Source organism: Podarcis raffonei, chromosome 3, assembly GCF_027172205.1.
Source record: "Podarcis raffonei isolate rPodRaf1 chromosome 3, rPodRaf1.pri, whole genome shotgun sequence".
NCBI classification, from domain to species: Eukaryota; Metazoa; Chordata; class Lepidosauria; order Squamata; family Lacertidae; genus Podarcis; species Podarcis raffonei.
Genome location: NC_070604.1, coordinates 11068628 through 11091651, shown reverse-complemented (window position 1 = coordinate 11091651; position 23024 = coordinate 11068628). Strand labels below are relative to the sequence as shown.

Here is a 23024-nt window from a genome sequence, read left to right as displayed (position 1 = left end):
TTCCTGTCCTCTTTATTGACTCGACTGAACAATTGCCAGACAATTCCGAATGATCTGTTTATTTTTGGTAATAAACCACAAATTCAGTTTTTCTAAACTCTGTTGTTCCAATGCTAATTTTCTCTCTTGGAAAGCAAAGGTTTGGGGTATGTTTCACTGCTCCTCTTGGTTAGCAATCTCAACACTTATTCCTTGGGTAGCAGTATACTGACTATGTCCTTGTTTGTTATCTATTTTAATCAACTGAAAATTTACTTTTTTGACATTGTTTGGAACCCCGTTTAATTGGTAGGGGAAACCTTGATCAGTGGAGCTGCAAATTAAGGTTCCTTTTAAAGGCCATTTGCTTATCTTTATATAAAATGCATTGAGGTGTTTTTAAAAAAAACTTATGGGGTCCTTTGCAACTCTACACAAATTATAATCATAGAACTGTAAAGTTCATTATTCATATAAGGTGTTAGTAAATTCACTCATACTGTGTGCTTTACAGCAGTTTTTCTGAGGCACTTACTCTGAAATTCATTATTGCTTACTTGTACACTATGACTTTTGAGAATAATGGCTTGGATAAATGGGTTACTGTTTGTTGGGTCAACGTTTAGCACTTTAAGCTCTCTGAACAAAATAATGAAATGGTGTGCATGCTCAGACTTTGGCTTGCTCTGAGAACAGCCTGGGATGATTGGACAGATATTATTATTGGATTACAGACTTTTCTTGAGGTGGCTTTGAGGTTAGGGTTTTAAAACCTTTAAGAACAATACAGCAGTGGTAAATAGAAGTCCGTTTTGGCAATGGTAGATACACATTTCCACAATACTGGATCCTGGCACAAATAAAGTATAAGAAGTTGTTAGGCATTCAGATTCCAAGTATAGATAGAAACAGCTAATGAGGTTGAAAAACAGATGACCCTGGGGTCCCTTCCAAATCTACAATTCTATGAAAACATTTCTATGCGTACAAACCTTCCTTAAACAGGGAACGGTTCACAGCAGAGATGTTGAAGTCTTTCCCCATTTTACTTAAAAACAATGGGTATTAATTAGGAAGATTAAGTGTTTTTTATGTACGTAAATTTGTTTTTTCTTTAATTTTCTTTTTGTAGTCTGAGATTGTAAATTCTTTGTATAAGTGTGTAATTTAAATTAAATAAAGATTATTTTTTTAAAAAAAATATGGGTGGAATCCCAATGTACTACTAAAGGCAATCATTCCGGCTGTGCAAAGATGTTTCCTTGTACAATGGAACACTCTCCTCCCCCCGATGCCCCCAACCTATTCTACTTCAGATTTGGAGAGCACAATTGGGGAAGAAGGGTGGAAACCCATTGTACAAGCAGAAATTCTTGCATTGACTGGACTTATTAGTAGAATACCGCCCCAAAAGAGCAATTGTGTCTACTACGTGGCGATAAGTGAACTATTGCATTGGGAAATGGGATTTCAGTAGTTTTCATGCATTTGATGAAATGGCTTTCTAATTGAAGAAAAATACCAGAGATAAGTGTGACTCACCTTTTTTCTTGCAACTTTTTTCTCCTTCCCAGAATTCAATTCGTCACAACCTCTCACTGCATAGCAAGTTTATCAGAGTACAGAATGAAGGAACAGGAAAAAGCTCTTGGTGGATTCTCAATCCAGAAGGAGGCAAAAGTGGCAAGTCGCCCAGGAGAAGGGCTGCATCCATGGACAACAGCAGCAAGTTTGCCAAAAGCAGAGGTAGAGCTGCAAAGAAAAAAGCAGCTCTTCAGGCCGGTCAAGAGGGAAATTGTGACAGTCCAGGCACGCAGTTCTCAAAATGGCCCGCAAGCCCCAGCTCTCACAGCAATGATGACTTTGATAATAACTGGAGCACTTTTAGACCTAGAACCAGCTCTAATGCTAGTACAATCAGTGGGAGGCTTTCTCCAATTGTTCCAGAACAAGATGATCTTGGAGAAGCAGATGTACATGCCATGGTCTACCCTCCATCCACAACCAAAATGGCTTCAACTCTCCCAAGCCTTTCTGAGATGAGTAGTTCAGAAAACATGGAGAACCTCCTGGATAACCTCAATCTTTTATCTCCTAACACATCCCTGACTGGATCAACCCAGTCCCCACCCACTACCATGATGCAGCAGTCTCCCGGTTATTCATATACTTCATCCAACACAAGTATAGGTTCGCCCAGTGCTGACTACAGGAAATACAGTTATGCTCAGCCTAGCATGAACTCCTTGTCGCAGATACCTATGCAAGCTCTTCAAGATAGTAAACCAAGCTATGGAAACCTCAGCCAATATAACTGCCCTGTAGGACTTCTGAAGGAGTTGCTTACTTCTGACTCACCTCCACACAATGAGATCTTGGCATCTGTAGATACTCATGTTTCCCAGCCTAGTGGCCGAGTGCTGGGACAGAACGTATTGATGGCCACTAACTCGGCAATATCACCCTATGGCAGCCAACAGGCCCATAACAAACTAATTTCCCCCAGTGCTCACCCACACCAGGGACATGTCCAACAAACACCAGCAGTTAACAGCCATACCTTGTCTCTCACACTTAGCACTGTGTCTCACGCATCGAGTTTAAATCGTTCCCCCGCCGCGAAAAACTCAGTACAAGTGCCTATGAGCCACCCAATGCAGGTGAACAGCATAAACCCTTACACCACTGTGAACAGCTGCAATGGCTATGGAAGACTGGGAATCGTCTCTTTCCATCAGGAGAAGCTTCCCAGTGACTTAGATGACATGTCGATTGAACGATTGGACTGTGATATGGAGTCAATAATTCGGAATGAGCTCATGGATGGGGAAACATTAGATTTTAACTTTGACAGTGTGTTGCCTAACCAAAGCTTGTCGCATGGCGTAAAGACAACAACACACAGCTGGGTTTCGGGATAAGGTTGGAAGGTTGGTTCTCTTTTATTTATACATAACATGGTTATCAGTTCCTGACTCTAAAATGATGCTCCTGCTGGTGTATGGCAGGACAGAATTCAGGAGGTGTGACTTCTTCGGCTATAATATTGTGCTAATGGGAGAAGCTATGCATACTGTAGGAACACGGGTGGCGCTGTGGGTTAAACCACAGAGCCTAGGACTTGCCGATCAGAAGGTCAGCGGTTCGAATCCCCGCGACGGGGTGAGCTCCCGTTGCTCAGTCCCTGCTCCTGCCAACCTAGCAGTTCAAAAGCACATCAAAGTGCAAGTAGATAAAAAGGTAAACGGGAAGGTAAACGGCGTTTCCGTGCGCTCCTCTGGTTTGCCAGAAGCGGCTTAGTCATGCTGGCCACATGACCCGGAAGCTGTACGCCGGCTCCCTCGGCCAGTAAAGCGAGATGAGCGCCGCAACCCCAGAGTCGGCCACGACTGGACCGAATGGTCAGGGGTCCCTTTACCTTTTATGCATACTGTACCCTTCTCTGTAATGAAGGTGCAGTGAGGCGGAATGAGAAGTTTTCTAGTGCTATTTCTTTCCATGGGAAAAAAAATCCTTTTCATGAGTTCATTAGTAACAGTAAGCAGGTGGCAAGATTGGGAGTGTCAAAACCTTCGTTTTCATTTACTAAACAGAAGTAAAATAACCATGCTAAATCTCTAGGGCATCAGAAAAATTCTCTGCAAACTGACAAATTTCCAGTGTGAATTACCCTAACTGCCATAGAAGAAACATTTCCAATTCAAAATTGGAATGAAATGGGAAGATAATATATACCAAAGATAATAAGCAATAATTTGTAGTGTTAGGGATAAGTTCTAGAAGGGAAAGTTTGACACAGTGCTTTACCTTGTTGTTGAATGATGGGGTATGATTTTATAAAACAAAGAAAGGTGTTTTTGAAGAGTAATTAAGAGATGAAATGCTGATTCATGTGATATGATAGTAGCTTCTGGACAAAAAAATAAATAAATTCAGGGAAGTTAATTGAAACTGGAAATCAGAGATAGCCATAGTAGAGTTGTGAAGGCAAAGGTCTTATTTAGATTACAGTGTCTTGCTCTTCATTCTTAACTTTTTAAAAATGAAAAAATGAAATGGGCTGTTCTACACAAGCTGATTCATGAAATCAGCTTGTGTAGAACAAGCTACCACCTTAGGTCGAACCCCCCCAGTTTGCAGGTGTCCAAGAGATAAACTACAATTTGTGAGGCTGGTCACTATGTCAAAGGAGGAGGTTTTTCAAAGGGCATCATATAGTTATCGGGTGGCAAATTGTCATGTAACTCAGTTTAAATTTGTGCTCTTTAAAATCTGAGACTATTATGCTAAGAGTGAACTTACACCAATCACTCTGAGGTATGAATTCCTCAATGTTCTCAATTAAAGTTTGTGACCCCAAAGTGCCTCAGTTTACAATTGAGTCATACATTTACTTTATATCAGTAGAGTACAAAAGAGAAGTATGAAGTGTGGCTTAACAAGGGCATTGAAATGTAAAGATGCTCAAAGCTAAGACATGAATGGACTATCATATGGGAATTAAAAGCTTGCAAATGTGCCTGCAGTCATGCATTAAGGTATTCACCCAGGAATGGTCCTTTCCAGGAAAGTCCTTTAAAAGACCAACAAATTCTACAACATTTTATTTAACATGGATTTGCCAATATTATACTGAAATTGGTTCACATTTATAAAAAACACTGCTGTGTTCCATAAAGCAGTGGACTCTTTGTTTCTTAGGTATTTGGATACCACTATATGCATTCTTGTATTGCATGCTGAATGTTTTTCTTTGCTTTCCATCCATCCATCATCGTGTATTTTCTTTCCATTATCCTAGGCTGCAATTTAAAGTACTTCAGACATCTCTGACCGCAGGAAGTGAACAAGGAAGTCCAAAGATGTCCTTCAACCTCTTTGCTTTTTCTTTTTGTATTTTATTTTCTCTTGTCAGACTTGGCAGCAGATACATTTTTCCTGTACAGGATGTTTGCAAGATACTTGCATATTATTTGCTGCTATTGGTAAGAAATGTGCCATTGGAAATGTCTTTATTTGGAAGTGCCAAACTCACTACAGTGTCGTAGGAACGAAGAAAATACTTGTGCATCATGTTTTGCATTGACCCAAGAAAAGGTTAAAGCTTTTAATACTGTGATAGTTTTAAACCTTCATAACTTTCATCCCATATATCTTTTGATCTGATGAACTCATAGAGAGCTGCAGACAGCCGGATTAACTGCCTTAAGTGTATTAAAATTGTACATTTTGTATGAGAACACATCGAGGAATATGATCTAACCAAAGTTGTTGGCCATTGGGACTTCCAAATCAGAGAGCAGATTGAAAGCTTTGCTTTGTCGCCTATGTGTTTGATTATGTAGATTTATTATGGGGCTGACTTCCTGATTGATTTCAATTTTATTGATCAACTTGAATTTTTGTAATAGGCATATAGATATTTTTCTTACATCTCTACTTTGTTATATGAGCTCCTTAAAAACTTGCAGAATCCAAGATGCCTAATAACATTCATAACATTTTGTATACAGTATTTTAACTAGATTAGGGGGGGGATTTATATTAGCACTGTGTAAGATTTCTAAAGAGAAGACATTTAGGTGTAATTTTTGGTGGGAGGTGGTTTCCTGGCACAAAGGTGATCTCTTGGTCTATAAATACAGAAAACTTCTATTTCTTATATTAACACTGACTACCCCAAAGTGTTACGTGTTGTTAAATGGTTTGTATATTCATATACTCATTTTTGTATTTATTTTACTAGAGTTTTATAATGTTTGTAACTCCAGGAGCAAAAACTTCTCAGCTTAACGTCACTCTAGCAAATCCATTTTTAGTTTCACTTCTTCTTAATTGTAGGGTCTGCCATTTCTTTTTCTATTGCCTCCTCTTCTTATTTATTCAAAGAGCCAGAAGCTGCTTTAGATTACATTATGGTATAAGACCACATCTTGCAGGAAAGAACCTCAGCAACTAACTTTGCAGTCTCAAATCATAGAAATAACAATAGCTTTAGGTGGTGTTTCCTCGGAGCCCTCACAGTTTACTCTCTTTGAAGGGGGTTTAGGAGAGCAAGTTTACAACATAGAGGCAAGTAATTATATAGAATATAAAAAATTGTGAGCTATTGTTTTGGTGGCTCCTTGGCATACCAATGTCATTGGGTTTATCAACCACCTTTCGTTGGTCAGAGAAGATGGGAGCTGGAGCCCTGTAACACTTAGCCAGCCACTGTGTCCCTGTTTCAGAATTAGATAAGTTTTGTGGAATACTTTGATGTTTTTTAAGAGTGAGGGGTGATGAGCATGTGCCATAAACCATCCATGTGGAGGTTAGGGTACAGTCCCCAAGGTGCCTTTCAACATGTTTACTGGGTGGCGCTGTGGGTTAAACCACAGAGCCTAGGGCTTGCCGATCAGAAGGTCGGCGGTTCGAATCCCCGCGACGGGGTGAGCTCCTGTTGCTCTGTCCCTGCTCTGCCAACCTAGCAGTTCGAAAGCATGTCAAAGTGCAAGTAGATAAATAGGTACCACTCCGGTGGGAAGGTAAAGGGCGTTTCTGTGCGCTGCTCTGGTTCGCCAGAAGCGGCTTAGTCATGCTGGCCACATGACCCGGAAGCTGTACACCGGCTCCCTCAGCCAATAAAGTGAGATGAGCGCCGCAACCCCAGAGTTGGTCATGACTGGACCTAATGGTCAGGGGTCCCTTTACCTTAGGTGGTCAAAACCATGTGTTTCCTTGCCCTTAGCCTCTCTCAGCTTCTCTTTCCCAAGGAACGCCAGTGAGACTTAGTGTCCCTTCAAAACATTTAATATATCATGTAATATATACCTGGGAAGGGAGTGGGGAGGTCAATGAAAAGACATTCCTGAGCTTAGTTAAACATTCATCCGTCTCTTGCAGTCTTCAGCTCAGTTTTCCCTACACACAGTTTAGCATATCCCTGAAAGCAGAAAGGCTGTACTGTATTTTGACACCCAAAATGCTAAGAGTCTGCTGAATCAGGCCAGTGGCTCAAATAACTCAGCATCCTGTTCTCTCAGTGGCCAACCAGTTGTTTATGAGAAGCCTGAAAGTGGGACCTGGGTGCAACAGTGCTCTCCCCACACTTGCGATTCCCAATTACGTAGCCTAGTAAATCTGTTAAGTAGTTCTAGGGAATCAAACATTAAGGAAGGGGTGGTATAATGCAACAAATCATGTAACCGCGGATTGAATATGCTTCTCCATAGATCTTAATTTCTATAGTACTTTAGATTTAAAAATGTAAATGATGGCTTTGTGGACTGTGTGGATCTTTAATATATACCAAGCAGCCTTGTTTGAGGCTTTTCAAACCTCTGTTAGTCTGTGAGAAATGTATTCTGCAACAGAACTGCTCTAATTCTGTAATATATTGTTTGTGTGTTATATTAATTACCTGCATTACTGAGACCTCGGCTTAGATAAACTGACAAAAGTTGACTAAAATGGTAATCAGATGTATTCTTGAATGCTGACAGTTCAACAGAGCATCCCTAAGGAAAAGGAGAAAAGAGGATTAAAGTGGACCAGTTCTTTTACAGTCTTACAGCACAGTTCTGCACAAATCCGCTTGGAGGTACTTCTTTGGGACTTACTTCCATGGCGGCGTGTGTGAGGATTGCAACCTTAAGTTTGCACTTGATCAATAACTGGATTGGTGTTATTTTGTTAAAATATTTTCAGTTCGCATTATGAAATGTCCAGGCTTGTTAATTTAAAATTAATTTTTAAGTAAGGTAATTTTTCTTTTGTATTTTATAATTACTAAAAGTAATACTGTGGTTCATGCAAGCAAAAAATAAATAAATATGTAACTCTGCATTAAAACGGGACTTTTGTTATAGAGGGGCATCTGCCTCGTTCTCTTCTCCCCCACTTTCTACATAAGCAGCACTGCTGACATGAAAATACTTTGCATGCTGTTTGTGTGAATTGTAAGAACATGGAGGATTCTCACTGCTATATGCTGCAGAATTTCGTTTGGATATTTGTAGGGGGTGGGGAGTGCCTGATGTTTGGAAAAACATAAAATAATCCTTTGTACAAAGCCATAAGTGTGTATATATATATTGCTTTAATTGTGTTGTCTTTCATATGAAGACTTGTATGCTGATAAAGGATTCTGCTTGTTACTTGTGCAAACCCTTCTAATTTATCTCTACTGCAATCCTGTGAGGTGGCTTATTTTTGTATGGTGTCTTGGGCATCTTTCATTAGCAAAGTGACCTAATTTATTTTATAAAGACATAGGTAATTCATGTTTTTGTTTATATATGTGTAGCTGAAGTTGAGAGGCGAGGGACTTGCTAAAGGCTATGCAGTAAGTCAATAGCTACTTTATTTTTCAGCCCACATTTCAATCCAACATTGCATTCACTGAACCAAACTTAAGATCGTTTGTGTTCCTCTTTCTCTCATGACCCTCCACACTTCTTTCCTTTTTCTCTATATGAGATATTTAGTACCCCAAAGCAAAGGTCTGGAAATCTAGATTGTAAACAGTACAACTGTGCCACTGTCAGTTAGCTCAGCTGTCATGATGTATTCCAAATGTGGACTCTAGATATGCATTGTCTTTGGATGCCTTTATTTCAGAAAGCTCCACCACTCAAGCCAGCAGGAACTATTGTTGGACTTAGAAAAATGAAATCACTAAAGAGAAACAAGCCACGCAATTCAGATGCAACAGGCCACTCCAACATACCAGAGTTTGCATATGAACGTGCCACAAGCTAGATAGAGCTCCTTGCCTGCTCCTTTTGTGTGGGTGGCTGCAGAAGAGACTACCTCGCTTCTTAAACCAGTTTCCTATGACATCCACTATTAAAAATCTGCTTAAATTATAGCAGGCATAGGCAGACTCGGCCCTCCAGATGTTTTGGGACTACAACTCCCATCATCCCTAGCTAACAGGACCAGTGGTCAGGGATGATGGGAGCTGTAGTCCCAAAACCTCTGGAGGGCCGAGTTTGCCTATGCCTGCATTAGAGTTTAAGAAACTAGGAAGTCTCTGTATAAAGACGAGGAGAGAAGTTGGAGGCAGCCGAGCTTGTGATAATTTGCTAGTGTGCAAAATACGGTTGTTGGGAGTAGTTTGTTATGGCAACAAGAAGGCCACATGGTTCAGTACCTCTCGAGTTAGAGAATTCTGGATTCTGTTCTTCAGAATAGTGTTTTGCTGCTATTCATGTTGAGGTATTGGGGAAGCAAGCTAGGTAGGAGCAGGTTTGGGTGATTCCACAGGGCTGACGTTTTCACAAAGGGAAACCAGCTGCGTGCATGCAGTGGGATAGCAAGCAGACAGCTAAGCTGAGCAGAGACACAAGCCACACTTGCCGACACAAATTCAATGGAATGGGAAGCTCCCTTTTTATGAGTACAAAAAGTATATAATAGTGTTCCTTGACAGCTTGAAATCTGAGATGACTCAACTATTGCCTTACATTTAAATGTATCCGTTTGTGTATTCTTTGAGCTCAGGTAGCTTAGAAACTGAATACAACCATCTCACATACACGTTTTGACATTTTAAAAGAGATTACTGAACACTACAGAATCAGCCCTAATCCTCAAAAGCTAACTTTAAAAAGAGGTCTGCACCTTAGTTTAAAACCTGAAGGTATGTGCATCCTGGGGAGCTTGTTCCACAACAGCCAAGCAGCAATGGAAATTCTCTGCTCTGTCCTGCAGCTGATCTACCTTATGGGATCCCCCCTTGCCAGTTTAAAGAAAGAGAGATCCACAGAGAAGATTCTCCGCAGTGTGCATGTCCCATTCTCTGCATGGTTTTAAAAAGACAAAAGCAGCATCCTCAGGCATGAAAAAAGCCTGTGCAGCTGTTGAAAGAGTGTTTTGATATTTCTGTCAGGGAAAGGACTAAGGAATTCTGCATCAACTAAGCTGTTGAACAGCCTGTATAATGTTATAGTTGTCCAGCCTAGCCATTGCTGGGATGCCTGACAGAGACAAGATCCTTGTTTTCCAGGAGCAAATAAAGTCATTTTTAGTGTACCTACCAATAGCTGAGTTCAGCAGTGATTGCCAACAGGCTCCCTGCTCTAACGGAGTAACCTTTGTTTCATTAATAAAAGGCAAACTTTCCTCTCGAAGAGCGCTTTGATTTCAAGCGCCCCCGCCCCCTGGTCTGCATTCAGCTTCAGCCTGACAAAATAGTAGCTCGCTTCAACTACTGTGTTTAATCTTCGTCTGAAGAGGAGCTCTCTGTGCGGCTAAAGCTTCTCAAACTGAAACCACCCCAATAAAAATGGAAAGTCCAGTGAGAGCCTTTTTTTCTCTCTTACAGCAGACTAAGTAAAAACCTTTCAATCGCAAGTGTGACACACACAAACGTGCCTTGAACAGGAAAATGCAGAACGAAACAACTCAAAGCTTCAAGTCCCCTTTTACAGATCAGCCAATTCTGGGGAACAAGATTATGTGCTATGTTATGCTCTTTGGCACGCTGCTTAGCTTAATAAAAGAGAACATCAGCCAGCCATTCTCAATCTGAATGATCCCCTTAAAGAAATGCAAAAACTACATATTCTACAAAATAGGCAGGAATGCAGTGATTTTAGGCCAGGGGTCCACAAACTTTTTCAGCAGGGGGCCGGTCCACTGTCCCTCAGACGTTGTGGGGGGCCGGACTATATTTTTTGGAGGGAAATGAACGAATTCCTATGCCCCTCAAATAACCCAGAGATGCATTTTAAATAAAAGCACACATTCTACTCGTGTGAAACACGCTAATTCCTGGACTGTCCACAGGCCAGATTTAGAAGGCGATTGGGCCAGATCTGGTCCCTGGGCCTTAGTTTGCCTACCCATGTTTTAGGCCCACATAGGAGTTTACTGTGTGCGAGAGGATATTTTATAAACTGCTAAGGGGTGAATTGACTATACTTTTCCAACAAGCATTCTGCCACCTACAAAAGCTCTGTGTAATGAGCACTAAATAAGAATTTAACAAGGAAATACTATTCTTCAGGGAGGTGAAGAATCTCTTATTAAATTCACTCTTAAAGGTAAAGGTACCCCTGCCCGTACGGGCCAGTCTTGACAGACTCTAGGGTTGTGCGCTCATCTCACTCTAGAGGCCGGGAGCCAGCGCTGTCCGCAGACACTTCCGGGTCACGTGGCCAGCGTGACAAAGCTGCTCTGGCGAACCGGCACCAGAGCAGCACACGGAAATGCCGTTTACCTTCCCGCTATAAAGTGGTCCCTATTTATCTACTTGCACTTAAGGGTGCTTTCGAGCTGCTAGGTGGGCAGGAGCTGGGACCGAATGACGGGAGCTCACCCCGCCGCGGGGATTCGAACCGCTGACCATGCGATCGGCAAGTCCTAGGCATTGAGGTTTTACCCACAGCGCCACCCGCGTCCCCCAAAATTCACTCTTAGTAGGTTGTGCTTACACAAGGCACCTCTATGCATCTTTCTCTAACCCACTGCCTCTATGCCTTTCCTTCATACATTTCCCCCTATACTTCTAGCTCTTCCTTTCCCTGAGATTTGCCTATCTCATTGTCAAGCGTGCTACAGGTGATGATGAAGTTCACACCTACAAAATGGCCTTCTTAAGCAGGACATTTTGAATTCAAAGAAAAAGCAGCTGGGGCCCTTGAACTGAAATGTGTTCAATATTTCAGTAGTTCTGTGCATTAAATCTCTCCTCCACTATTTGAGGTCAATGGAGTGGCTTCCATGGACAAATAGGTTTTCAATAGCACAACTAAGCTGCCTACGTGTTCCCTCAGAGGGCAACTCCATCTAGAACAGGCAAGATCCCCCAAATTCTCTTGTGTTATTATTTATTAAGTCCCTTTCACATCCATCCCAAGGCGATGCACAAAATCAAATAAGAACAGCTTTAAAAAGTTACAAGGTTGCTCAGAAGCCCCACTCCTTTCTCCCTTCAGTAAATACTGCACAAGCAAAAAATAGACAAAATCTGACCAAAAAGCCTGATAGAGCACTATACATGTGCAAGCCTTAAGAATGGGAACTTGAAAGTTCTACACTGCAGCTTGTCATTTAGCAAGGAGACGGCTAAGGTATGAGCCCAGGTCTGTGTGGTCCCTGCAAGTCATACCTGGGCCTACCATGTCCTGCAAATCAGACCACAAAGTACAAGGCAGCAACCACTTCCTGGTCACACATCACATTAAACCATAGTTTAAAACAAGCTATGGTTTAATGTGAACAAACAGCCTGCTAGTGCATACTGCTCAAAAGTTACTGCTCCACTCTTCCTGTTCCTGCCACACTGCTCAGAAATAAGCTAGAGTATGGCTTGTCGTGACGTTCAACCCTGGACTTGTGGTCTGGAGAGAAACCACAAGCTCAAATTTGAATGTTGCCACACGTCAGGGACTTGTTTCCCGACAATTCAGCATCAGTAAGAAAGGAGGAGCAGAACTTTTCTACAGCATGTAAGTGGCATGCTGAATATTCACATTAAACCACAGTGCTTTTTAAATTATGGTTTTAAGAAACAATCAAAAGGTGGCAGGCAAACTGGACCATTGTCCATACCTTGCTATTTTGTTTGATCTCTGGGTGTGGCTGTTATCGATTCTTTGGCTTCCAGAGGTGGATTCTTCTGAGCATTTTTATCTAACCAATGGAAGAGCGTTCTCTGCTGGCACCTGGGACAGGAAAAACCACCAGAGCGACTCCCGTCCATTGGAGCTAAGCGGGGCCACGCTGCACCACCTGCCCGGCCATGTAGTGAGGAGTCCGGCCAGCCGACTTGGCTGGCACTGCCCTGCTTTGAGGGGTGCACTCACAGTGCCCTGCAAGCCCAACATTGCTTTGCAAGGCTTAAAAAAAATTTCACAGGGCTCGCTGAGTGCCATGAGCTGTTGCGTCTTTCTCAAGGCACCCACCAGCTGGAGAGCAGTGTGAGAAGCATGCAACAGCTCACAGCAGAGCAGGGCATTGTGAGGAAAGCGTCACCCGGGAAGAATGGCAGATGAAGTTGACGGACTACATGGAACTGGCAGAAATGACCGGCAGAATCCGAGACCAGGGAGAAGAGTTGGTGGAAGAAGACTGGAAAAAATTTAAAGATTATTTACAGAAATACTGTAAAATCAATGAATGTTAGAAAAATGTTGGAATGAAGTTATATGGCTTTAGCAGAAATGTTATAAGGAACTAAGTATAAATAGATTGTTAATGCATTAAAGGGAAAAATAAGGTTAGAATATGTTAGGATAAATTACAGGATAGAAAACAGAGGAAGATGGAAAGGAATTGCTGAAACAGTTAACTGAAGTGGAATACAAAAAGGGAGGTGTGAGGAGGTCGCTGAAATAAGTGAATGAAAGATAAGATATTGAAATTATTGGATGTGTTTTTAATTGTTTTTTTTTGTTTTGTTAATTCAATGTTTTATGTAATGTTTTTGTTTTTGTAATGTATCGTATTGTCTTGTTTAATTCTTTTTCTTTTTGTAATCTTTAAACTGTTAATAAATATTTTTTTTTAAAAAAAGGAAAGCGTCACCCCCAAAAAACTGCACTTGGGGCAACGCCCCCCCCGCTTCACCTCTGTATCCGACCATTAGGTCCAGTTGTGACCGACTCTGGGGTTGTGGCGCTCATCTCGCTTTATTGGGCGAGGGAGCCGGCGTACAGCTTCCGGGTCATGTGGCCAGCATGACTAAGCCGCTTCTGGCGAACCAGAGCAGCGCACGGAAACACCGTTTACTTTCCCGCCGGAGGTGGGAACTGCTAGGTTGGCAGGAAGTGTCCAACTATAATCTCCGATAAATATAAAAATAATTCCAAGGTAATATCCACATTATGTGGATATGGACGTGGATATGGATAGGGACGCGGGTGGCGCTAGGAACAAGGGTGGCGCTGTCGGTTAAACCACTGAGCCTAGGACTTGCCGATCAGAAGGTCAGTGGTTCGAATTCACGCGACGGGGTGAGCTCCCATTGCATAGTCCTAGCTCCTGCCAACCTAGCAGTTCGAAAGCACATCAAAATGCAAGTAGATAAATAGGTACCGCTCCGGCGGGAAGGTAAACGGCGTTTCCGTGCGCTGCTCTGCTTCGCCAGAAGCGGCTTAGTCATGCTGGCCACATGACCCGGAAGCTGTACGCCGGCTCCCTTCTCCAATAAAGTGAGATGAGCGCCGCAACCCCAGAGTCGGTCACAGCTGGACCTAATGATCAGGGGTCCCTTTACCTTTACCTAATATCCACATGTGGTTGGTTCTGCAAGGGACCCAGTATGTGGCCAGCTTTCATGGACAATGCATACAGCAAACTTGGGCATTCTACGTTTTGTTTCAGCCATTTGCTCCTGCCTGCAGGGCTGAGTAGGGAGAAACCTTTCCGTTTCCCGCTCTTCCATTGTTACTGCATGTGTATTTAAATTAAGACACTTTCAAGGTGAAGAGAAAGCCAAAAGGGGCAAAGAACTGCACCCAGGAGCAGAGGGGAGGAAACAACAATACTCAAGGGACTTAGTGAGTTGACCTTAGTTTTACCTTTCAGCCGAAAAGCATGATGGGCACTCCCCATGTCAACAGCCTGCTGGTATCATCTCAAAGTGACTTTTGTTTTCATGAGGTTTAAAGGAACAATGATCTCATTTCTCGACTCACACCCTCTGCTGCACTAAAAGAGCTGTTTACAGAGCTCGGCAAGTCCTGGGGTGTGCATTAAATGCAAACTTATACAATCTGTATCACACCAGCCATGTCTGATGGCCCACCTGGTTTCTGCAGTCTGTCTGGGAGAGCAAAACCAGGACAGGAGATTGACAACTGCCTGGCAAGTCACATAATAGCTAGCCGATGGGCTGCTTTTGCCTTGATGGGTCTCACACACAGAGTGGGACCAATTCACTGTATCAATTAGCTATGGGCACAGAATCCTAGGTTTGGAAGGAGTCCCACAGACCAAGTGGCCCAGCCCCCTGTCTTATAGGCTAGCAGGTTACCTTGTTTCCCCCTCAAATCCTCCCAAAAAGGATACGCAGAACTGCTATATTGAAAGGTCCTAATGGTTTCCACCATGGGGAGGGAAGCCAAGGCCCTCCTGATGCTATTGGACTCTGGCTCCCCTCATCTCTAGCCAAATGACCAATGGTCAGGAATGATGGCTGTTGTAGTCCAGCAATATCAGGAGGGCCATGTTCCTACCCCCTTGGTTCACATAGATCAGTGTTTCCCAGACTTGGGTCTCCAGCTGTTCCTGGATGACAGCTCCTGTCCCCCCTAGCTAGCAGAACCAGTGGTCAAGGATTATGGGAATTGTAGTTGGAGACCCAAGTTTAGGAAACACACAGAAGCATATTCTCACTGCTTCTTTCCCTGTCTTGACCCTTCATCCCATCTTTCTGACTTCCATCTCCATAATTAAAAATTGTCAATATACAGCTGCCTCTCTTTGAACACCTAGGCCCTTCCATCTTTCTCCATGGTCTCTTCACCACCACCACTCAACCCTAGTGGCTATTATGATGAACAGAACCATCTGTCAGATCGTTAAACTGAGTAGCCCCCCTTTAGCTTCTAGAGGTGCCACTTTTTTTCTGAACAATTAGCTAGCTAGTGAAGTCTTTCCTCAGATATAAATAAAGGATGATTCACCTGCTAAATCACAGGATCAGGGCCAGAAAGTGGGGGGGGGGGGAGGGAGGGAAATAGCACCTCCTATCTAAGCACCCTCTTAATTTAAAGACCTTTGTTTTCTTGCAAGTGAGTCAGCACTACTGTCACGGCGATGACTCATGAGCCACGCACATGACCCATCTGGGGCAACCGGGAAATCTTTGCTTCGATCTCGACTCCAAAGTTCGTTGGCTAAATTAAATAACAAGCTTTGGCTTTCACACCTTGCCAGTGTCCAGTGAGTGAGTCTCCTTCTGGCAGCTCAGGTTAGTTTTAGAACACATCTATTTGTATCTCAGTTTCAGGCCCTGTAAGTTCATAACGCAAAATATATCAGCCATTGTTTTCTTTTGTTATTTAGGAATGTGGCTTTATTAGTTAACTGTGCATAAGGACTTCTTACTGATTTCTCGGAAATGTATCTCATTATCTTGTCTGTTTTGTTTTAATAGAATTAAACTTATCGCTTCCTGCTTTACCAGGGTGATGGAACACAAAAAGGCAGAACACCTATTTTAAAATAAAATAAAAGCCAGCAGTACTCTACATCTCCCACCAGCCTTCAGCGAAACACTTTGGTTCCTTAAGTCAGAAACCAGCAAGAAAGAGAAACATGGCAAATTTTTAAATTAGCATAGTTGAAGATGAATTTTAGGTGGTATCCTAAGTGAGGTCCTTAATAAGGATGCAAAGTGGAAGAAGCGTGGCAGACAATGTAATTCAGTGGTTCCCAAACCTTTTTGAGCCACCACTCACTTGAGTCCGTAAATTCATCCTCAGTGCCCCCTGCCCTACCCTAAAAAAGGACTATCCAGAACAGCAGTTTGCATGACCCACTAAGGAAAATAACAACACAGTAAAATTCAAAACAGCAACCATTGATTTCACAGTAATTGCACCTATCCCTTCAACTACCACAGATGTTCGGTAACTAATTTATAATAAAATCAACAGCTATTATCAATAATCGGCTATCTTGTGACTTGTGAGAACACAGGATCAAAAATACAAACAAAAGCAACCAACAGAAATAGCTTTAAAAGTGATAAAAGCAGCAAAACTTTAAATATGAAGCGAGGGAAGTATTTTGATCTAGACTCTAACATAAAGGTAAAGATAAAAGGACCCCTGACCATTGGTCCAGTCGCGGATGACTCTGGGGTTGCGGCGCTCATCTCACTTTATTGGCCGAGGGAGCTGGCGTACAGCTTCTGGGTCATGTGGCCAGCAAGACTAAGCCGCTTCTGGCGAACCAGAGCAGTGCATGGAAACACCGTTCACCTTCCTGCTGGAGCGGTACCTATTTATCTACTAAAAACAGTGACAATTTGTTGTTGACAAAGGACAGCTGGACGTATAAAGGGCCCCATTACCTTCAGTAGCTTAAAGGTAAAGGGACCCCTGACCATTAGGTCCAGTTGTGACCAACTCTGGGGTTGCAGTGCTCATTTCGCTTTATTGGCCGACGGAGCCGGTGTACAGCTTCCAGGTCATGTGGCGAACCAGAGCAGCGCACGGAAACGCCGTTTACCTTCCCGCCGGAGCGGTACCTATTCATATGCTTGCACTTTGATGTGCTTTCGAACTGCTAGGTTGGCAGGAGCAGGGACCGAGCAATGGGAGCTCACCCCATCGAACCACCGACCTTCTGATCGGCACGCCCTAGGCTCAGTGGTTTAAACCACAGCATCACCCGCGTCCCAGACTCTAATATGGTCAATTGTAAATAAGTGATCAATGCACTCAGAGGGGCTCATTTGCAATGCCCCCCTGCTGTCCGCTTACCTCTATTCCGCCCCCCCCAAGAGTGGTACTGTCCAATTCAGGAACTATTGCTGTAATCTGTCCTCTTTTGCCACACACAGCAATTACTGGTGGATTGCATTTCTATGCCACTTTACATTCAAGTGAAACCTATAGCAGCTTATGAACAATAAAGAGCAACAACCGCAAAATAACAGAACCTCATAATCACAGCACAGGTTTTATAATATAATTAGATGGGAGACACCTGGACTGCCAGTAGTACCTGTGAAAAGGATTTAGGGATCTTAGTGGCCCACAAGCTTAACATGAGTCAACGGTGTGATGCAGCAGCCAAAAAGTCTAATGCTATTCTAGGCTGCATCAACAGAAGTAAAGTGTCCAGATCAAGGGAAGCAATAGTAATTTCTGTTCTCATCCTGAAGCAAAGTTCTTAACCCGAGGTAATATTTCTGGGTTAGTGGAGTCTAACCTGAAGCGTCTGTAACCTGAAGCATTTGTAACCCGAGGTACCTCTGTACTGTTCTATTCTGCCTTGGTCAGACCACACCTGGAAAACTGTGTCCAGTTCTGGGCACCACAATTTAAGAAAGATATTGACAAGCGGGAATGTGTGCAGAGGAGGGCAACCAAGATGATAAAAGGCTCTGGAAACCAAGCCTTATGAGGAACGGTTGAGGGAATTGAGTATGTTTAGCCTGGAAAAGAGAAGAATGCAAGGAGACGTGATAGCCATCTTCCAATATCTAAGGCAGATGGAGCAAGCTTGTTTTTTCCTGCTTCAGAGGCTAGGACTCGAACCAATGGCTTCAAGTTTCAAGGAAGGAAATTCTGACTAAACATCAGGAAGAATTTTTTTAATGGTAAGAGCTGTTCAACAGAGGAACAGACTCCTGTGAGAGGTGGTGGATTCGCCTTCCTTGGAGGTTTTTAAGCAGAGGTTGGCCGCCTGCCGTGGATGCTTCAGTTGAGATTCCTGCATTGCAGGGGGTTGGACTAGATGACCCCTGGGATCCCTTCCAACACGACAATTCTATGATTCTATGAATGGCAGCTTGCATTCTGAAAGGAGCTTCATTGTCACGCTAGGTGGTACATTTCCTGGGCACACAAAACGCTCAGAGTTTCGCCATTCCAAGGAAGGGAAGGAATGTGGGGGAAAGATCAAGCGGGGTTTGTTTTGGAGGGGGTGGGGAAGGGAACTGAACAAAAAAATAAGGGGGAGAGGGAGAAGGAGCTAGACTGCAGGAGGAAGACACAAAGGTGTCTTAAACAGAGTTAAAGCAGAGGACGGCCAGTCAGTTACATTAGCCTCTCCTGCGTTCAGGCTGCAGCAAGGTTTTCCTGTGAATAAAGATTCCTTCCTGGCCATTTAGACGGCCTCGACCAAAGAGTCTTTTGTGTCCTTGCCCTTCAGAGCTCGCACAGCAGTGCCTGCCTTTGGCGGACAGTGGGTAGCCAATTCTGTAAGCTGGAGGGCAGCTGCTCAGGCAAAAACAATGGCCCCATTGAGCCCCCTCCTGGGGGCAGAAACGCCACCCAGACCTGGATGGCCGCCTGATGCCAGGCAGGGTAGGCGCAGCTCTGGTTGGCCGGGCAATCTTTAGAATTTTTCTGAGCGACTTCCCCCTATTAAAAAGGGAAAGCAAGCTATTTTGCGCGGATCAAAACTGCTGCAAAATAGATCAGTTTGCATGCAGAAGGCAGGCAGGCAGGCAGGCCCAACTATTAAGCATTCGATCCCAGAGAGGGAGGCTGCAGTACATGCCAGAGTGTCTTGGGGCTGCGTTAAACATTACGTGGAAACAGATGCTCTACACATAAGGTCTCTCTGCCACTGTCGGGTTCTCACTTAAGCTTTTGTGGCGAGATGTTTTGAATTTGATCTCACCCCACCCCCCAAACAAGCATGCCTCGTGTGGCTAAGCAATTTGGTCAGTCTCAAGCAACCACAATCCAATTGGCTGTTGATTTGGGAAGAGCAGAGCTATGACCAATCTGCAAAGTATGCAACTCCTGGTGACTCTCGCTTTGATATATTTTTGACTGCACTTTATTTTTCATGGGAGCTGAATAACGCCCCCCCCCCCCGAGGGAAGGCATTGCTTTTATTACAAAATGTGACCCTCTTTTTTATTTTCTGGGCAATCACATTTTCAACAACATTCTGATTCCCTAAAGCAGATCTGGAGTTGTGAGTTTTTAACTCCACTGGGCCTGAGGAGGTCGCCCACTTAGAATTGCCCCTGCACTGTTTAGTTGATGTGCAAGTTCTGTTCTTAATTGGGGTTCTTAAAGCCATAGTTTTCCCAGTAGTGGTGTATGGAAGTGAGAGCTGGACCATAAAGAAGGCTGATTGCCGAAGAATTGATGCTTTTGAATTATGGTGCTGGAGGAGACTCTTGAGAGTCCCATGGACTGCAAGAAGATCAAACCTCTCCATTCTGAAGGAAATCAGCCCTGAGTGCTCACTGGATGGACAGATCGTGAAGCTGAGGCTCCAATACTTTGGCCACCTCATGAGAAGAGAAGACTCCCTGGAAAAGACCCTGATGTTGGGAAAGATGGAGGGCACAAGGAGAAGGGGACAACAGAGGACGAGATGGTTGGACAGTGTTCTCGAAGCTACAAACATGAGTCTGACCAAACTATGGGAGGCAGTGGAAGACAGGAGTGCCTGGCGTGCTCTGGTCCAGGGGGTCATGAAGAGTCGGACACGACTAAACAACAATGAATGACAAGCGTAGATCATAGAACTGTAGTGTTGGAAGGGGTCATGAGGATCATCTAGTCTAACCCCCTGCAATGCAGGAATTTTTCACCCTGCAATTAAGAGTCTCACGCTTTACCCTCGAATCATAGAATTGCAGGGTTTCCCCTGCTGAAGACACTCAGGCTACAAACACACAATACATTTAATGATGCACATTCACAGCACCCATCCAGCCCAAGAAACCTGGGAACCAGTAAGTGGCTCATGTGGCAGCAAAGGTGGGTATTGCTGATCTCCCACAGTACATTGCTGGTGCTTACTGGAAGGAGAGGGGAGATGCGGGGGCAGCCTAGGTATCTAATGGCTGGGACGTTGTATTGACTCCACAGCCCAGTCCTGAGCTCCCCGTGCCTCAAGAGCAGCGGTGATGCATCTATGCTGCTGTACAGGCTGCTACTGCTGGGAACTGTAGTTCATCCCACTACAATTCCCAACACCCTAAACAAACTATGGTCTGCAGGATTCTTTGGGGGGAAGTAATGCACTTTAAAAGGGACGTGGGTGGTGCTGTGGGTTAAACCACAGAGCCTAGGACTTGCCAATCAGAAGATCAGCGGTTCGAATCCCTGCAATGGGGTGAGCTCCCGTTGCTCGGTCCCAGCTCCTGCCCACCTAGCAGTTTGAAAGCACCATTAAGTGCAAGTAGATAAAGGTAAACGGTGTTTCTGTGCGCTGCTCTGATTCGCCAGAAGTGGCTTAGTCATGTTGGCCACATGACCCGGAAGCTGAACGCCGGCTCCCTCGGCCAATAAAGTGAGATGAGCACTGCAACCCCAGAGTCAGTCACGACTGGACCTAATGATCAGAGGTCCCTTTACCTTTAGTTATGACCAGACCTCCATAACGGATTATGGTTGTTAAGTAGAGGTTCCACTGTACAGGAGAGGAGGAGGCAACCCTCTTCATATCAGACTGCAGGTAAGGCGGCTCATGGGATCGACATCTATGCATGTAGGTGGAAAGCCAAGCTAGCACAGGGAACCAGGCAGAGGGCCTTCTCGGTAGTGGCACCTGCCCTGAGGAACGCCCTCCCACCAGATGTTAAAGAGAACAACAACTACCAAACTTTTAGAAGACATCTGAAGGCATACCTGTTTAGGGAAGCTTTTAATGTTTGATGTATTAATGTATTTTAATATTTGGTTGGAAGCTGCCCAGAGTGGCTGGGGAAGCCCAGACAGATGGGCGGCGTATAAATAAATTATTATTATTATTATTATTATTATTATTATTATTATTATTATTATTATTACTGCAGCACTGTTTGGGAGGGATATCATTAGGGCTTCCCCCCCCCCATTCTTTCCATATTATATCCGTACTTTTAAAAATTTGCATGTGAGCAAAATTAGGCAATCTGAAAACCCTAACAATAGCAAATATATTAAATAAACTAATAATGATTACGATTAGGTATTTCTACTACCATTACTTTTAATTGTGTCTTCCAAAGGGCCGGTTAAAGAAAGATAGGATACCCCCTCAAATCATTTATAATCCTTAATAATAACAATAAATTCTGCTATGTTTGGAATATTGTGTTGTTCTTTTCCTGGCATATCACAACCTTGGAGTTGAATGTGCTTGGAATCACTGCCTGGTTCTCTACTCACAACTGCTATCATTTCTTAATAATCCTTGCTTCTTCCAAAGGCTTGCAGAGGTAAAAAGCAAACTCTCTTCTCCTTATTTAATCACCCTTATTTTGTGCCCATCAGCTAGCAGTTAAAAGCCGAATGACCCAACGCAGTGCTTGATTTGCTTTTCTGCTATTTTAGGGATTTGTTTTCTTCTGTGCATTCCACCCTTAGGTGTAGCCAGGTCATGGAAAGTAGGTTACTATTCCAGTCTATTGCGAGATCACTGTTAGGTTGTGTAAGTGTGTTTGTGTGTGTATCAAGTGTGGGGAATTTCTGGCCTCCTTGATGGCGCTGAACTACAGTTCCCATCATCCCTGTAGTTTAGCCACATCTGCAGGGGGGAAAGGTTTCTCACAACTGGTCTATCAGCAGGTACTAAGGCTACAGTCTTACACTCCGAGGATCCAGGAATTAGAAGGGACTCAAACAAGCAGCCTACCCGCCCCAAACTCACAACAATTCAAACTTGAGAGACAATGGAGTGTACCCAGGGGTCAGCAAACTTTTTCAGCAGGGGGCCGGTCCACTGTCCCTCAGACCTTGTGGGGGGCCGGACTATATTTTGAAATTTTTTTAAAAATGAATGAATTCCTATGCCCCAAAAATAACTCAGAGATGCGGCCTAGGACCCACGTACCTACGGGACCGCCTCTCCCGGTATGCCCCGCAGAGGACCTTAAGGTCCACAAATGACAACATTTTGGAGATCCCAGGTCGCAAAGTGGTTAGACTGGTCTCAACTAGGGTCAGGGCCTTTTCAGTACTGGCCCCGATTTGGTGGAACACTCTGTCACATGAGACTAGGGCCCTGCGGGACTTGACATCTTTCCGCAGGGCCTGCAAGACAGAGCTGTTCTGCCTGGCCTTTGGTTTGGACTCAGTCTGACTCTTATGTTTCCCTCCCCTTATGGTCTTGATTTATTGGCTACTTTTAAAATGAGGCTGCATTTTAAATTGCATTTTAACCTGTATTTTTATTTTTTTTAATTTTTCCCCTATTATGATTTTTTCTGTGATTTTATTGGTGTTAGATGCCCTGAGCCTGACTCTGGCCGGGGAGGGCAGGGTATAAATAAATAACAACCCGCGTTCAGAACCCGCAGCAGCGCATCTGTGCAAGCGCAAAGTGCGATTTGGTGCTTCTGCGCATGCACGACCGCCGAAACCTGGAAGTAACCTGTTCCGGTACTTCTGGGTTTCGGCGGTCCGTAACCCGAGAAAACGCAACCT

General features: G+C 43.7%; 1 protein-coding gene and 1 long non-coding RNA gene across 3 annotated transcripts in view; one reads left to right on the top strand and one right to left on the bottom strand.

Moving 5' to 3' along the window:
- Nucleotides 1-5696, top strand: part of FOXO1 (forkhead box O1) — a 45390-nt gene extending 39694 nt beyond the window's left edge. Inside the window, exons 2-3 of the mRNA XM_053380530.1 lie at nt 1554-2909; nt 4781-5696. Of these exons, the coding sequence (XP_053236505.1) occupies nt 1554-2900 (1347 nt within the window). The 3' untranslated portion in view covers nt 2901-2909; nt 4781-5696. The remainder of the gene's footprint in view (nt 1-1553; nt 2910-4780) is intronic.
- The window catches only part of LOC128409965 (uncharacterized), a 73426-nt gene that overhangs the window by 1732 nt on the left and 48670 nt on the right, over nt 1-23024 (bottom strand). The window contains exons 1-2 of one of the 2 annotated variants that reach the window (XR_008329351.1): nt 7382-8446; nt 1522-1731 (exon numbers count right to left, since the gene is read on the bottom strand). This is a non-coding gene — a long non-coding RNA (uncharacterized LOC128409965). Of the gene's footprint in view, nt 1-1521; nt 1732-7381; nt 8447-23024 lie in introns of those variants that run through there. The other variant, XR_008329352.1, reaches the window with a different exon arrangement.